Here is a 17186-nt window from a genome sequence, read left to right on the forward strand (position 1 = left end):
GCAGGCCTATCCTGGGGACGTCCTGTCCTACCTCGTCACATCAGCACCACGGCCCCACTCAGGGAGCTGAGCGAAGGGGCTCTGAGTAGGAGTCCTTCCCAGGGGCTGGGGGACAGTCTGCAGTGTGGCTCCAGCTCCAGCTGCCCCTCTGGAGGTGCTGTTGGAAACCTCTAGAGGCCACGAGAGACTCTGGAGAAAGAAGGGAAAGTCCCCAACAGTCTCCAGGAGACACGCCACGTGCACAGGACGAAGAAAGTCAGAAGAAGCAAGCAGAGAGACAGGACAGCACCAACCGGCGACGGTGCCAGGAAAGGAGAGTCTTATCTGTGTTTACAGGCTGAGGAGGAGCCAGAGGAAAGAGATGGACGAGAGCAGCAGGGCAGGCACGTTTCAGATGCGACGCAGGGCCTCCTGGTCACCACACGACTGTCGGGCTTGTCCTACGTCTCACCACCATGCACCTGTGCGCCCTGAGCACAAGAGCATTAATCCTGGGAAGAGGGTTCACTAGGCCCAAGTGTAGGTGCCAAAAGGCAAGGGTAGCAAGCGTTCCTCACAGAGGCTGGGGTGCGGGAGTGCTTTCTAAGACTCTTCCTGGGGTCGGTCTTGAACAGACACAGTGAACAAGAAACTGCTGAGGTCAACTCAGCATGCAAGGCAATTCAAGACAAGCTGTGTCAGAGGAGAACCAGAGGTTACTTCTGCCAACTAAATCACTGCAAAACTGGTCTGTAGCTGGACATCCAAACTAGAGGTTCAGGGAGTAACTTATATTGTTGGCATTTCCTTTCACTTGTTCTTAATCTATTGCTTTAAATGATAAGAGGTGCCTTCGCGCACTAAGATTTTGACATTTTGCAACTCTGAAGAGCCATAACTTCTTAAAGTTGCAAGTACCCATGCTTGTCAAGACGACCTACGTTAAATCTATTTTTCAGACCTTATTTCCAAAGCAAACACAAAGTTAACAAACGTATTAAAGACTTCTGCATTTAATGTTTATTGTTAGTACTATTTCTTGCATGTTTAAGGCCTTACTCTTAAGTACTATTATGGAACACTATCCGAGGAGTTTGCTTTTATAATACGAGATGTAAATATGAACTTTAATTATAAAATAGAAATTATTTTCATTCTTAAGAATGATAGCCTATAACTAAAACATGACTTCTTATTAAAAAAAAAAAGGAATTGAGTAATAAAAATAAAGACATAAATACCTCATAGATCTGCAATTGTTCTGTTGTAGACATTCATAACTCATTTTGAGGGGAGGAGAAATATTGCAAAAAAATATTGCTAAAATACATACAAAAATATATGTGTATACACACACACACACACACACATATATACATATGCTCAAACCCTTATATTTAAAAGCAACCTTTCTTAGATGAAAAGGTCTCAGTCAAAATAGCAACAAACAAATAAATAAAAGGATTCAGGTAAGACTGAGGAGAAAGGTTTGAGTGGAGAATATGATACAGAAGCATGAAATTGTGGACCACACAGGGAACGACCGGGGCACACGGGCGGGGCCTCACCCTACAGTTGAGCAGCGTGTACAGCACGTGATCAGGGGTGGTCTGCGCCCTCCACTGCAGGACCTCCGAGAGGAACAGGAACTGGAACAGAGCACAGCCATTAGGTCTAGACTGTCCCGGGGGGTTGGGCTGGCCTCGACATCTAAAAGTTTAGTCTGTCTGGGTGCTTTTAAGGTGGCTTAAGACAGCGAGAGGATAATCCCATATAAATATAATTGACAGAATAAGCAGGTGCTCACAGTGCTTTCCTGACAGTGATTTGGAATTCACTGTGCTTGATTCAGACCCAGGAGTCAGAGGGCTGGTGCCATGCCACCGTGAGGGAAGTTTTCTGAAACCTGCCCAAGGATGGGAAGACTCTATTCCCCTTATAGACAGAGTAGCCGACACAGAAAAATCCTGTCTCCTGGGGCTTCCAGAAGATGCAGCAGTGATTTCTGGGGGTTGCAATGACAGAATCAGAGCTACCCTGTTTCAAAAACGGGCTCTCTTAAATTTGTTGTGTTTACAATGGCCATCCCTGAAGTCATTCAACAGCTCTGCAGATCACACAGGTGACACGTACCCAGTGACTCAGTCTGTAGTAACAAGGACGGCCCTGTTTAATATCAGGACACAGCACTAGAGTCAGGATATAGGAAATGCCCACATCTTCACCTTAAACCATTTTATGATGGAAATGTACTGTGAGGTGGGGAACATGGTGATCAAGTGCTTTCAGTGAACGTGTTACTACATGTTACCAAACTGGCAACATCTTAAATGGTTGATTTTGTCACATTTCCTGGGAGCCCATTTAGAGTGGGACCACCTTTTGGTGAATCATGAGAGTTCTCAAGGCTGAATGTTCTAATGGGGACTTGTAGCTACGTGTGACAAACTGTGTGTCTGATGTTTAGGTGGAGTGGGGTCCAAGGATTCCTCCTACAGCTCCCAAGGCTGCTTTAAGAATGTCTGGCTCCCAAACCTGGGTTTTGCATTGACGTTTCCTTGAATTCCAACAAAGGACTGAAGCCTCACTGTAAGGTGACTGTGAGGCAGTGTGAGTGTCAAATCACTCACACTGGCTGGAGGGAGAATCAGGAACAAGTGCTTAGGGGATGCTAGGACACAACAGGGATTGCAGACACTGGCCTCAGGCCTGCTAGTCATGGGACTGCATCACCTACCCATGCAGTCCTACAACACTGCACCCTCAGCAAACACGTTTTCCTTATAAAATTACACAGACATCTCTTGCAGGACCAAGAGAGCAGGTAGGAAGAAAGGTCATCAATGGTAGATACTGCGCTGCCAGAGAGGGCAAGTGGGAGTTGGTGATGCCTGTGATACAGCATCTGGGCAGGAGTGGAGAGGAGCCCAGGCAGACGTCTGACCCTCAGCTCTCACCTTCCGGGCCTGGTCATTGTCTTCTATCTGGCCCAGGTCTCTGCCGCTGGCCTGTGCGATCCTCTTCCCAGACACCAGGTTCCCCACCATCACAGAGGCAGGGCCGATCTCTGCAAAGAAGCAGCGGCACACACGTGAGGAAAACACGAGTGAAGTTCCTGAGAACATGACTTCCCATTTGGGGAAGAAGCTTACTCTGAGGAAATCCTTTCAAAGACATAGCTTTGAAAAATCTAATTAGAACAGGATTTCAAGTAAGTCACTACCATGAAAATGACAGCAAATATGAACAAGCCTCAAGTAAGGGTACACAGAAATAATGCTTTCACCAAATTCCCATAAGTGTTCTCCCAGGCCGCTGCCTTTGTTCTCCAGTGAGGGAGATGCTGACATCTATTCATTTAGTATTTGTTAAAAAACAAACAACAAACAGTTTTTTGAAGACAGAGTTATATAACCTCCAATATTTAACAAGAATAGATGAGATAACCAGGTACCATTAGAGAATCCTTTCCTTACAACTGACAATCACACAAAGCTGCATTTTCTGTGCTGCATGTAAGAGCGGTGCGGATCCTGGTACCCGCTGTGTGCGCCCTGAGGAGGAAGGCGCCCGACTTGGCTCTCAGAGCCTGTTCACTGGGCCACGCGTCCCTGTCATGGGTTCCTAGATGTCTGACAGGTGTCTGAGCCCTGCAGCCCTGCAACGGTCATGCATCTGCCAACGATCCCTCATCATGAATGTCTGTCCTAAATTCTGCTGTCACAAACTGCGTCTCCAACACCTGGGCCCACTGGCCACCGGGTCGAGGCATCTGATGATGGACCAACGTTAAAGGTGGGAGAGGGAGGTTGGGACAGTGAGTGAGGACTCCCCGGGGAGCCGAGACACTCCTGTCGATTCCGTAAGAACATGGCGAGAGCCACGCTGTGGCAATCCCGGTGCTGCTGCTTGCACAGAGGGGCAAAGTCGGCGAGCCTGGTACCTGCTTTCCTCCTGCAGTATCAGTGTCCTCACCTGAATCTGGAGAGACCGCTCACCCCCATCTCATCAAGCTCACTTCTGGGGCTGGCCTGGGGCGGGCTGGTTCCTATCTCTACCGCCAACTGTGCTGCGCCCCGTGCCCACCAGCCACCTCTGGCTGACTCGCCAGGAACTCTTCCCCGGCTGCCACTCTTCATCAGTGAAGAGCTGTCAGGGCTGGGTCTGTCTCTCCTACACTCTGGACCCACAGCCTCAGGCAGTTCCTGAACCCCTCTGTGGTACGATTTCCTCATTTCCTTGCAAAATGGAGATAAGAGGACGAAATCCATGAGGATGAAATGAGTTAATACATGTAATGTGTGGACAAGCGGCCTGCCTGTGCCAGGCACTGTTGGTCGTTGTCCTAATACCCCAGCCCGAGCTCATCCTGGCTGCCTCCGAGGTCTGTCTGCACATCAAGCCTGGAGGCCTGGGGACCTTTCATCACTACACTGGCAGAAGAGTTGATTCCTCACCACCATATTCTTGCAATGAATTCGTTTTCACTGATAACTGTGTGCAGCCTTAAAGAGTATGATCAATTAACTGCTAGGAGGATCAAGTCAGATGGTAGATAATTACGTGTTCCCCGAATTGCAAAGCAGCAGACAAATGTTTACCATCATGACAACGTCACAAGTAGATCTGTACGATTCCTCACAGGCTTCCAGCTGCTGTGACTCATGAAACAGGTATGGAAGCCTTATTCTAATTTGTGCAGGAGGAAGACGTGACCCTGAGAGGTTCTCTGCCAAAGGCCACCCAGGAGGTCTGACAACCGCCAAGAAGGCTAGGCTCAGGCACCGCCAACACCTCTCCATCCAAGTGGTCTACACCCCCTGCTGCCTGGACTCTGCTGCATTCCATCCCATGCTTGGTAGAAAGACACCGCTTAGGGGGAGGCTGACTTGCCTGGGAGTGTGTGATGGGAGACGGGAGGGGAGGGAGGCTGAGAACCGTGGTCAGCGTGGCCCCCACCCAGCTCCAGGGCCACCCCGGGCCTGCACGGCCCTCCAGATGTACCTGGTTGCTTCTGCCGAGGCTTGGGCAGGTTTGTGACGCACGTGTGGGGGCACATCAGGACATTGCAGGGGTGAAGTGAGCCCTCCAGGAAAAGCTGCTTCGTTTCTGACAAATGGATTCCACCGAGTGGGGTTTTGGGGAGGGTGTTTGCTGGAACCAATGCCAGACAATAAACCCCAACTTGATGTATACTGTCGATTGCCTGGAAGGTCGTGAGAGGGAACCGTGTTAAAATAGGTATCATGAACAGGCATGGAGCAAATACTCAGACTGTGCAAATCACAACACACAGAAGCAGGTGCAGCACCCGTGATGCTCCTGGTATGGAGACGCTGAGGTCAGAGGAGGGCAGGCTCGCCAAACTGAGCAGAATACAGTTTTCATAGCACTTGTGGGACACCACACACACAAGAACGGACACTGGGAGAAAAGAAAGCACACTCTCAAGGTCATAACCAAAAGGTCCTGCTGCGACCTCCACAAGTGAGCGGGAGCCAGTTCTGCAAATCTCTGAACCCTAAGCCTGGTCTGTTTAGCTCCTTCCCTAGAAGGCAACTGTAAGTTTCATGGCTGATGCAAACTCTGGTCAAAAGGAGGGATGATCAGAGAGCACAACGGTGCAGGGAAGCTGACGTGAGCCCAGGAGAGGGGCCCGGGGCAGGAGTGAGCTACCTGCAGCACCCTGCTCATCCACTGGAAGCTGTCCTCCTCCGTGGAGTCCGGCCTCTGCTCAGCCACGATCACGATCCTCTCGTCGTGCAGGACGGTCACCGAAAACACGGCTATTCTGTGGGGACAGACAGGAAATCGCGGTGATCACATGCTAGAGAGGCTCACAAAGGGATTGGCCCTGCCATAAAGGGCTTCGCAGCTGTTACGACTGCAGAGCTCAGGGGTTCCCAGCGCCAACTACCACCTTGATGGGAAACTGCAGCTTCCAACTCCCAGGCGCTCACCCACATAAGTGCGGCTTTGGGGGAGAAGCCTGGCAAAGCCGGAGGGCAGAACCGCCACACTTCCTGTGCAGGTAGCCCGTGGCTTTGGGTGACGGGCCTTGTGCCTCGGGACAGAGGAGTCAAGCGCCAGTATCAGAACTGCTGAAATATACTGAGCCATGCGACTTGCATCTTGAGTTTGCACCTGCCAAGCAATATTCTCCCAATCAGCAGAAATTTGCCATTTGGGAGCTAATGGTTTTCTGCTAGCTGCGTCTGCCTCTCATGGGAAGCACAAAATGTGGCGAATGGCCCTCCAGGGTGCCCTCTGCACGAAGGTGGCTCGGCTACACCCAACCCCAAGCTCTGCTTCCTCCTGCTTCCACTAGCTCGGCAACTCAGGGTGAGATCCAAAGCAGTTGACTTCCTCCAAATCAGCAAAACCTCATGAGCCATGGTCAGCGATCCAGTGTCGGTTGTGTGCCAAGCTAGGGTTGGGGGCACCACCGGGAAGAAACCCATGGGAGCCAGTTTCCAGGCAGTTTGTGGCTCAACTGTTACCTCTGGGTGAATGAGCTGCAGCAAGATAAATGCTTGGCTCCTTTCTCTGTGTAGTTACTTATTAAAAATAAGATTTTCAAATGGACATTCTTATTTAACTTGGAGTGAAAGTATATTTATGGGGCTCAGAAAAGTTTCATAAAATTGGACATTCAGAACTGCATGGAATCTCAGAAGTAACAGAGTCCAGTGGCTTCATTTTATAGAGGACACTAAGTCCCATTAGTTTAAGCAATTTTTTGCAGTTTTACACAGAAAGTGTAGTCTGCGGAGAACTGTGCCAACCACAGAGGGCGCTCACCTTCCCCTGTACACGAACTTCATGGGCTCCACGGCCAGTGCTGTGGCCACGATGTCATCGGCGTTGTGTCTGCGCCCACTGACCACCATGAGCCCGTCCATCTTGCCCACCACGAACACGAGGCCCCCAGGGCCGACGAAGCCCAGCAGGCCCGTCCTCACGAAGGGGTACTCGCTGACCGGGGCCCCCGAGCTCGTCACCGGGAACACCTGGGGACAAGGAGCTCTGAGTGCCCAGCAGGGCCTGGCCTCCACCCTCCTCCTTGGAGCCCACTGGTCCTGCTTCCCCCCAGCTGGGTCTCCTCACCTGACCCTGGCTGGAGAAGCCCAGGTCCGCATAGCTGCTGTGAGCGCCAGCCTGTGGGCACCTCCCCTCCCTCCCCAGCTCTCACAGCTCGTCCCACCGGCCCATGCGCAGGGGCCTCTGAAGAGGCCTGCCACAGTCTAACAAACACTAATTCATTCTTCTGCTTATAAAACCACAGCATAAAAATGGTAAGTGGAGAAGCAAGGTGCATTTTAAATAACATCTGTCAGTTGTAAAGTGATCCCTGTTCATTAAAATGCTATTTTTCCTTATTGGAAATACACTCAAAAGAAAAATACAGAGGAAGCAAGCCCCACCACGAGTTCAAACTCGACCCCTAGTTTCCTCAACCCATCTGACAGATAAGTCGCATAGAAAAGGAGATAAATTTTATTTAGACTGTGTTTGGCTCAGTTTCAGGGGCACTTAGAAACCTGAATCCACATTCAACAAAGCTGCCTGTACAAGGCACCACATCACATGTGTTCACATCTGAAGTTCTACATGTTAATAAATTTATCCCCAAACAACTCATATTTGCTGACATACAACTTAGTCAAAGTGTGTTCCTTCGAAGGTCAGGCACACTGGGTGAAATGACACGAATTCTGAGAATGCTGGGTTTACCGGGCAGTGTGTGCATGGTGTGTGCTAACTGCATGTCACACCCGTGTGCACACAGCACGGACACACACTCGTGTGGTAGAGGTAGCCGTGCAGTGTGCATGTCTGGGAGAGGCTGACAGGCCCCAGGGGGCCACTGCTCCCTCGCGCAGCACGGCCGTGCACACTTTCCAGCCCCCACCTGTCAGCTGCTGCTCTTCCTAAACGGGTGAGAACGGCGATGAAAAAAAAGGCCCCTTTTAAAGAAACTGTACTTGCTCTTTCTCAACTCTGGTTATGAGGTGAAAACAACGCTGCTAAGCCAAATTTATTGAAAACTATAAAAAAAAACGGCAGGAGAAAGTGCAACCATTTTAATTACTATGAATACGTTTTATTGAGAAATTACCAACTTCTCTTTCACGTCTATTCCACGCACCTGGCAATGGCTGTCTGACGGGGCTCACCTCCCACCTACCTCGAAGGTGTTCTTGGTCATACCCGAGAGGCCGTAGTAGGACATGCCCGTGGCAACTGCGCACATGCAGAGCTCCCCGACTTCGTCCGTCCTGCACAGCTGGGGAACCCCGTCCGGCTTCACTGAACACATGATGGCTGAACGCAAAACGAAGCACAGTGACATTAGAGAGAGAGGGAGGGAGTCAGAGAGAAGAAATGAATGAATACGAAAAAGAACACAAACGAGCAGAAGCAGCGTCTGCAACAAAACCACAGGTGAAAGCGAGCAGGTCCTCACAGCCCCTGAGGCAAGTGAGCTTCCATGTTGCAGCAAAACCTCACATTTTATACTTGTGACATCAGTAAATAATTTCAATTGCTTTAATGTGTGCAAATGGCATTTAAAGGGAGTAACGGTTTCTGCCATCCAGACATGAGGACGACACTTAGAACAAGCCTAAGCGTCACTGCCGCATGCTGAGCGTCATCAGCCAGCCCACACAGCCTCCAAGATGCAGCCTGAGCCCTGAAACCAACGAGCATGAGACATTTGCTCAACAGCCTCTCAGGCTTTTCTAAACAGAAAGCCTACCCCGTCCCACGGGAATCTCAGTCTTTGACCTCAGATTCCCCATCAACGTGGGCCCTTCAGGGAAGGCTGGCGGATGCTGATTTTCCTGTTTGCGGAGCACCAGCGATCAGGGCTGAAGCTGGTGTTTCAGGGAGGTGGTGGGTGCACCGAGTGACAGCTGAGCTGGCCAGAAAGAGTCATAAGGCTGCCCCTCACCCCCAGGTTGGTGTTAGGTGACAGGAAGTGCTGTGTCTAAAAACAGAGCCACTCAAAACGCAGGAAGATGTTCAGCTCACTCATGGTAAGAAAAGTTCAAATTAAAATGACACCAAAGTATGCTTTACCCCTCAAACTGGTAAAAATCAGAAAGTCTGAAAATACACCGGGCATGAGGGAGTGGAGAAAGAAGGGCGCCCCCGCTAGCAGCAGGAATATCAATCCTTATGATCCTTCTGAAGGACAGCCTCATCAGAGTTACTCGGGTGTGTGCCCTTCACACCGCGCATTTCTAGAACTCTCCCTGTTAGCTCTTCCTCACACCTCTGCAGGCTGGAGCACAGACGAGTTACTGCATCGACCACACTGCAGGGGCAAAAAGTGGAAAATCGCCCAATGGGAAGGGTTTGGATAAACTGTTATGTGTCCAAACACCATAACGCTCCTCAGCCTGGAAGGGAATGTGTGAGCTCTTCACGTGTTGCTAACAAACAAGCTTCAAGATTCAAGATACGAGCAGGCATGAAGGGCTCTACTGTTACGTGAAATTTTAAAAAAACAGGAAAAAGAATATGCCAGTGTGTGTGTCTGTACATGTTGCCTGCATGTCTCCACTGTGGTTGCCTCCAGTGGCTGGAAAGGAGGCTTTTCACTGTACAGTTTTCTCATCTTTAGAGGTTGGAACCATGGGGAATTTATTTATTTGAAAAAGCAAGAAAGGAATGGAGCCAGGAGGCCTGGCTGAAGCTGCAGCTGAGCTGAGCATGTGCCTGGCTTTGGGGTTAGGTTGTATGTGGATGCGACCGCCCCTGATGAGGCGAGACAACACCCGTGGGCGTGGAGGTTCATCAGGAGAAGGTCCAGACTCTGGAGGAACTGCCCCAGGAAAGGGGGCCCACTCCCTGGGGACACCATGTGATGAGTGAGGAGAGGCAGGGCCAGGTAGGGAGCCCTACAAATCAGACTGGGGCTCCCTCTTGCCAGCAGAGCCGTTCCCGCTGCGCACTCCCTGGGGCCCCCGCGAGGCCTCAGGAGGTGTCCCAGCACAGGGCAGGGGTGGAGAGGCAAGAGGGCTTCATCAAGGCAGGTCCTTCTGCTGGGAGCTTGTCTGTATGCAACGCGGAAATGATTTCTGTGACTTAAACAAGGGCTCCTGTGCTGCAGTCAAGCTTCCATAAGGGTTTGGCCCCCAGTGCACCAGGACAACCAGCAGGAAGCTGACCTTCGCACAGGGGGAAGTTGCCCAGGTGTTGCTGGGGGTGCAGAGCGGCCCTGGGTGCCTCCTGGGGTCCCAGGGCGCATGTGACATAGAGGCCTTTCCTCAGCTTCATGAACATTTTGGGTTTTCTTTTATCAGGAGAGGCCGTGTTACCGCACCTCCTGGGCTGAAGCTTGGCGAACACGGGACCAGACGGGAGGTCAGGCCGAGGTGGGCACGCTCACAGCGGGGGACGGGGATGCCAGCCAGGGCAGCACCGGCAGCTGGTCCCCGGCTGGGCTCTGACTCTGCGCCTGCACCCGCGCTCACCTCCAGGCATCACGAGGCCGACGTCCTGCACGGTGAGTACAGACAGCTTTTCCTCCGAGTCCACCCGGATGACCCCATAGGTCAGCCCGTGCATGGAGAGGACGCCGCGGCCTGGGGGCTGGTTGCTGTCATCGGTGGGCCTGTAATGGCAGTTTGTGTCTGGTTAGAAGCACGTCAGCTGTCTGAACACAGATATGCATGTAAATGTGCTGCATGTACACCAAGGTTGCACCTTTGGGCCCTGAAGGCCTCTGAAGGCAGGTGTGGCTGCCACACGTCCCTGTGCTCTTCTCAGCACCTGTTTTCTCTGTTCAGGAGACACCAATGTCTGCTCCTTCTACTTCTGGGCTCCTGAGAAGTGTAGAGACGCCGAGGGACTCCCTTGTTCCCCTGCCCTCCCCTTACATGTGTCCACCAGAGACCGACCAACTCCTTTTCACACCCACTCCTCTCTCCGCAAGGTCAGATTTCCCAGGTTTGAAAACGGCTAAGAAGGGAGAGTCACGTCTCCAAGAAGGACGATGACAGGAGTCAGCAGAAATGCTAGACCGCCTGTGTGGCCTCCAGGCCAGACGTGCACTGTGTGGGCACACGCTCAGTACTTGTAAAAATCGGCAATTATTTGGATGAGAGCCCACATATAAAGTGCTTGATGGCTGGAGGAAAGTACAGCTTCACCACATCCACGGTCTGCCTTCACCACCGTCCATGGGCTCTGAGGCTGCCCCGGCCTCACCTCTGCTCTTGTTCTCCCTGCTTCCACGCAGCATCCAGCCCTGCTCTCCCTCCAAACCCCAGCCCACTCCCCCCGGGGCCCTGGTTTCCTTCTTGCCTCTGGCAGACAGCCTTGTGGCCCTCTCCCTCACTGTCCTCCAGGGTGGTCCCGTCTCCACAGCAGGTACCATCTAACTATCTGTCCATGCCTCCTCCAGGAGGGCAGGAGGGTTTTCTTTTGGTCACTGCGGAGCCCCCACCCCTGGAGTAGTGTACAGCAATAAACGTCTGCTGACTAGATCAGGGAACAAATAAATTAAAACATTTCCAAGATCATGGATTTTATCCCTGCAAGCTAAAGATTCTTCAATGTAAGCAAAGTGAGAGAGTGCAGTTTAGGTAAACATCACATTTGTTTCTCTAATTTTCCATATACAAATGCTTAAGGTAGTTTTAGGATCTAAAATATGGACTGTAAATAGAAGTTTGCTATACGGCTTTAAAGTATCATCAAAGTTTAGAATGAAACTAAAAACATAAATGGGGAAACACAGAAGTTAAAATTTGCAAAAAGAGATCTAATTTGAATCAAGTAACTGGTGTATTTAATAAAGAAGCATATGTTATATGTCAATTATATCACAATTTAAAAAAATAAAGAAGTATAAGAGTCTGAAAATCGAACTATTCCATCTGTAACAATCAAAAAGAATAGTGCTAAAAGGATATAAACGGAAAGTCGCCCAAATAATAAGACCCACATGAAACCACCTGGAAATGAGCCCCAAACACTGGAATTGATATTGATCTCCTGGCTTTTTCTTTTCCAAAGATCCCAACAAATCAACATTTTGAAATGAAAGACAGAGGAGTCCTGCAGGAACCCTCTGTGGCCAGGGCTCCCTCACCCTCATCCTTGGTCAAGACCTCACATGAGAGTCAGAAATCATAAGCCTAAGTAACTGCTGTGTGTTGAACTGTGTCCCCCCAAAAGACATGTCCCCGTCTTAACCCTCTGAACCTTGAATGTGACCTTACTGGGAAACAGGGTCTTTGCAGAAGTAATTAGTTAGGAAGAGATTATGGGTCTGCAAGCCAAGGGTTGCTGGTACCACCAAAAGCCGGAGGGAGGCCAGGAAAAGATTCCCCATCAGAGCCCCCAGAAGCAACCAACCCTACTGACACCCTAATTTCAGACTACCAGACTCCACAACTGTGAGAATAAGTTTCTATAGTTTACAGCCACCCAGTTTGAGGTACTTTGTGGTAACAGCCCTAGCAAATGAATTCTCCAGCTAAGTAATATAATTTAAAAGTGTGCCTGTTTTAGGACTTCCCTGGTGGCGCAGTGGTTAAGAATCTGCCTGCCAATGCAGGGGACATGGGTTCGAGCCCTGGTCCGGGAAGATCCCACATGCCGTGGAGCAACTAAGCCCGTGCGCCACAGCTACTGAGCCTGCGCTCTAGAGCCCGTGAGTCACAACTACCGAAGCCCGTGCGCCTAGAGCCCATGCTCTGCAACAAGACAAGCCACCGCAATGAGAAGCCTGCACACCGCAATGAAGAGTAGCCCCCGCTCGCCACAACTAGAGAAAGCCCGCGCGCAGCAACGAAGATCCAACACAGCCAAAAAATAAATAAATAAATAAATAAAAAACTGCACCTGCTACATCTCAAATAAACAACCTAACCTTACACCTAAAGCAATTAGAGAAAGAAGAACAAAAAACCCAAAAGTTAGCAGAAGGAAAGAAATCATAAAGATCAGATCAGAAATAAATGAAAGAGAAATGAAGGAAACAACAGCAAAGATCAATAAAACTAAAAGCTGGTTGTTTGAGAAGATAAACAAAATTGATAAACCATTAGCCAGACTCATCAAGAAAAAAAGGGAGAAGACTCAAATCAATAGAATTAGAAATGAAAAAGGAGAAGTAACAACTGACACTGCAGAAATGCAAAGGATCATGAGAGATTACTACAAGCAACTATATGCCAATAAAATGGACAACCTGGAAGAAATGGACAAATTCTCAGAAAAGCACAACCTTCTGAGACTGAACCAGGAAGAAATAGAAAATATAAACAGACCAATCACAAGCAATGAAATTAAGACTGTGATTAAAAATCTTCCAACAAACAAAAGCCCAGGACCAGATGGCTTCACAGGCAAATTCTATCAAACATTTAGAGAAGAGCTAACACATATCCTTCTCAAACTCTTCCAAAATACAGCAGAGGGAGGAACACTCCCATTCTACGAAACTCATTCTACGAGGCCACCCTCACCCTGATACCAAAACCAAAGATGTCACAAAAAAAGAAAACTACAGGTCAATATCACTGAACATAGATGCAAAAATCCACAACAAAATACTAGCAAACAGAATCCAACAGCACATTAAAAGGATCATACACCTTGATCACGTGGGGTTTATACCAGGAATGCAAGGATTCTTCAATATATGCAAATCAATCAATGTGATACACCATATTAACAAATTGAAGGAGAAAAACCATATGATCATCTCAATCGATGCAGAGAAAGCTTTCGACAAAATTCAACACCTGTTTATGATAAAAACCCTCCAGAAAGTAGGCATAGAGGGAACTTACCTCAACATAATAAAGGCCATATATGACAAACCCACAGCCAACATCGTTCTCAATGCTGAAAAACTGAAACCATTTCCTCTGAGATCAGGAACAAAACAAGGTTGTCCACTCTCACCACTATTACTTAATTTTGTCCACTCTCACCACTATTACTAAATTTTAGCCACAGCAATCAGAGAAGAAAAAGAAATAAAAGGAATCCAAATTGGGAAAGAAGAAGTAAAGCTGTCACTGTTTGCAGATGACATGATACTATACATAGAGAATCCTAAAGATGCTACCAGAAAACTACTAGAGCTAATCAATGAATTTGGGAAAGTAGCAGGATACAAAATTAATGCACAGAAATCTCTTGCATTCCTATACACTAATGATGAAAATTCTGAAAGAGAAATTAAGGAAACACTCCCATTTACCACTGTAACAAAGAGAATAAAATACCTAGGAATAAACCTACGTAAGGAGACAAAAGACCTGTATGCAGAAAACTATAAGACACTGATGAAAGAAATTAAAGATGACACAAACAGATGGAGAGAGATACCATGTTCTTGGATTGGAAGAATCAACACTGTGAAAATGACTATACTACCCAAAGCAATCTACAGATTTAATGCAATCCCTATCAAACTACCAATGGCATTTTTCACAGAACTAGAACAAAAAATTTCACAATTTGTATGGAAACACAAAAGACCTCAAATAGCCAAAGCAATCTTGAGAAAGAAAAACGGACCTGGAGGAATCAGGCTCCCTGACTTCAGACTATACTACAAAGCTACAGTAATCAAGAGAGTATGGTACTGGCACAAAAACAGAAATACAGATCAATGGAACAGGATAGAAAGCCCAGAGATAAACCCACGTACATAGGGTCACCTTATCTTTGATAAAGGAGGCAAGAATATACAATGGAGAAAAGACAGCCTCTTGCATAAGTGGTGCTGGGAAAACTGGACAGCTACATGTAAAAGAATGAAATTAGAACACTCTCTAACACCATACACAAAAATAAGCTCAAAATGGATTAAAGACCTAAATGTAAGGCCAGACACTGTAAAACTCTTAGAGGAAAACATAGGCAGAACACTCTATGACATATATCACAGCAAGATCCTTTTTACCCACCTCCTAGAGAAATGGAATAAAAACAAAAATAAACAAAGGGGACCTAATGAAACTTAAAAGCTTTTGCACAGCAAAGGAAAACATAAACAAGACGAAAAGACAACCCTCAGAATGGGAGAAAATATTTGCAAATGAAGCAACTGACAAAGGATTAATCTCCAAAATTTACAAGCAGCTCATGCAGCTCAATATCAAAATAACAAACAACCCAATCCAAAAATGGGCAGAAGACCTAAATAGACATTTCTCCAAAGAAGATATACAGATTGCCAACAAACACATGAAAGAATGCTCAACATCACTAATCATTAGAGAAATGCAAATCAAAACTACAATGAGGCATCACCTTACACCAGTCAGAATGGCCATCATCAAAAAATCTACAAACAATAAATGCTGGAGAGGATGTGGAGAAAAGGGAACCCTCTTGCACTGTTGGTGGGAATGTAAATTGATACAGCCACTATGGAGAACAGTATGGAGGTTCCTTAAAAAACTAAAAATAAAACTACCATACGATCCAGCAATCCCACTACTGGGCATATATCCTGAGAAAACCGTAATTCAAAAAGAGTCATGTACCACAATGTTCACTGCAGCTCTATTTACAATAGCCAGGGCAGGGAAGCAACCTAAGGGTCCATCCACAGATGAATGGATAAAGAAGATGTGGCACATATATACAACAGAATATTACTCAGCCATAAAAAGAAACAAAATTGAGTTATTTGTAGTGAGGTGGATGGACCTAGAGTGAAATAAGTCAGAAAGAGAAAAACAAATACCATATGCTAACACATATATATGGAATCTAAAAAAAAAAAAAAGGGTTCTGAAGAACGTAGGAGAAGGACAGGAATAAAGATGCAGACGTAGAGAATGGACCTGAGGACACGGGGAGGGGGAAGGGTAAGCTGGGACGAAGTGAGAGAGTGGCATGGACATATATACACTACCAAATGAAAAACAGCTTTTGGGAAGCAACCGCATAGCACAGGGAGATCAGCTCAGTGCTTTGTGACCACCTAGAGGGGTGGGATAGGGAGGGTGGGAGGGAGACGCAGAGGGAGGAGGTATGGGGATATATGTATTATGTATAGCTGATTCACTTTGTTACACAGCAGAAACTAACACACCATTGTAAAGCAATTATACTCCAATAAAGATGTTAAACAAAAAAAAAAAGTGCACCTGTTTTCATTTTAAAAAGCCACATGAAAGCAAAATGCTGGACCAGCCCAGACATATCCCAAGTACGGGAAGATTGAAGAACTGATCTGTGGTGACCGGCAAGTACTGCACACGAGAAACCAGAGGGAGAAGTTCCTTTACGACCCAAGAGTGTACAGTTTGTCTTGGTTACGAGATTCACTTTCCTACGTTTAATAACAGTAAGAATCAATATTTAAATACCTTAAAATCATGAACTCCATTTGCTACCGGAAATTTTCAATTACGTCTGTAAAATGGTAGTTATGGAAGACTGAGTTTACTCACCTAAAATGTAAACTGATGGCACTAATCTGGCATTACCGTAACCTACGCTGTGTATTTATATTTATTAGAGTCCCCTGCTAGTCAGAGACACTCAGACACCTGGGTTCTCCCTTGGCAGATTTGCAAAACACATGCAAGAAGGCAGAACAGAAGCACCTGAATTCCTAGGCACAGTACTTGGCCTCGTTGCCCCGCTCACTCAGACAACTGCATTCCCTGTTCTGTCCCACAACCTCTCTTCAGGACCTGCTTGCCGACAGCCCCTCCCTCCTGATGGGAGAGTTGTGCTCAGTTGGTGTTTCATGTGCCGGAACAGTCCTGAGCCCTTTACACACTGACTTACTCACTACCACGAACCTGCATAGGCACTACTATTCTCCCATTTCACAGATTAGAAAACCAAGGCACAGAAATGCGAACTTAGTTGCCTGTGTGAGTGGTGGGGCTCGGGGGGATTCAGACCCACAGCAGAGCCCCTGCCCAACCATCCTGTCTCCTTTCCCAACACTTTCCCTGCCTCTGGCCTAGAAGACCAAGCACTTTTTAGTTCACTGGAAGTTTTCTTTTCGTGAACTTTTAAAACAGCAATATGAGTAACATGTGAGCACACCCTTCGGATGGACAAAGCAAGCACTGCACAAGAACACACAGCAAAAGGCGAAAGACCCTGCTTATCCTCCAGCCCCTCCAGACCCACTCCCTCCCCTAGGCAGCCACTACCCACACTAAATATGAAGTTCCAGCCTCTTTAATACCCATTTACCTATA

General features: G+C 47.8%; 1 protein-coding gene across 6 annotated transcripts in view; it reads right to left on the reverse strand.

The window, feature by feature from the left end:
* The window catches only part of DIP2C (disco interacting protein 2 homolog C), a 370310-nt gene that overhangs the window by 65303 nt on the left and 287821 nt on the right, over positions 1 to 17186 (reverse strand). For all 6 annotated transcript variants that reach the window (XM_082386001.1, XM_082386000.1, XM_082386005.1 and 3 more), the window contains 7 exons: positions 10464 to 10603; positions 8168 to 8304; positions 6781 to 6989; positions 5656 to 5770; positions 4984 to 5185; positions 2937 to 3046; positions 1548 to 1628 (listed from right to left, as the gene is read on the reverse strand). In XM_082386001.1, coding sequence (XP_082242127.1) covers positions 1548 to 1628; positions 2937 to 3046; positions 4984 to 5185; positions 5656 to 5770; positions 6781 to 6989; positions 8168 to 8304; positions 10464 to 10603 — 994 coding nt within the window. The remainder of the gene's footprint in view (positions 1 to 1547; positions 1629 to 2936; positions 3047 to 4983; positions 5186 to 5655; positions 5771 to 6780; positions 6990 to 8167; positions 8305 to 10463; positions 10604 to 17186) is intronic.

Source organism: Balaenoptera borealis (genome assembly GCF_965194805.1).
Source record: "Balaenoptera borealis genome assembly, chromosome: 3".
In the NCBI taxonomy this organism is placed as follows: Eukaryota; Metazoa; Chordata; class Mammalia; order Artiodactyla; family Balaenopteridae; genus Balaenoptera; species Balaenoptera borealis.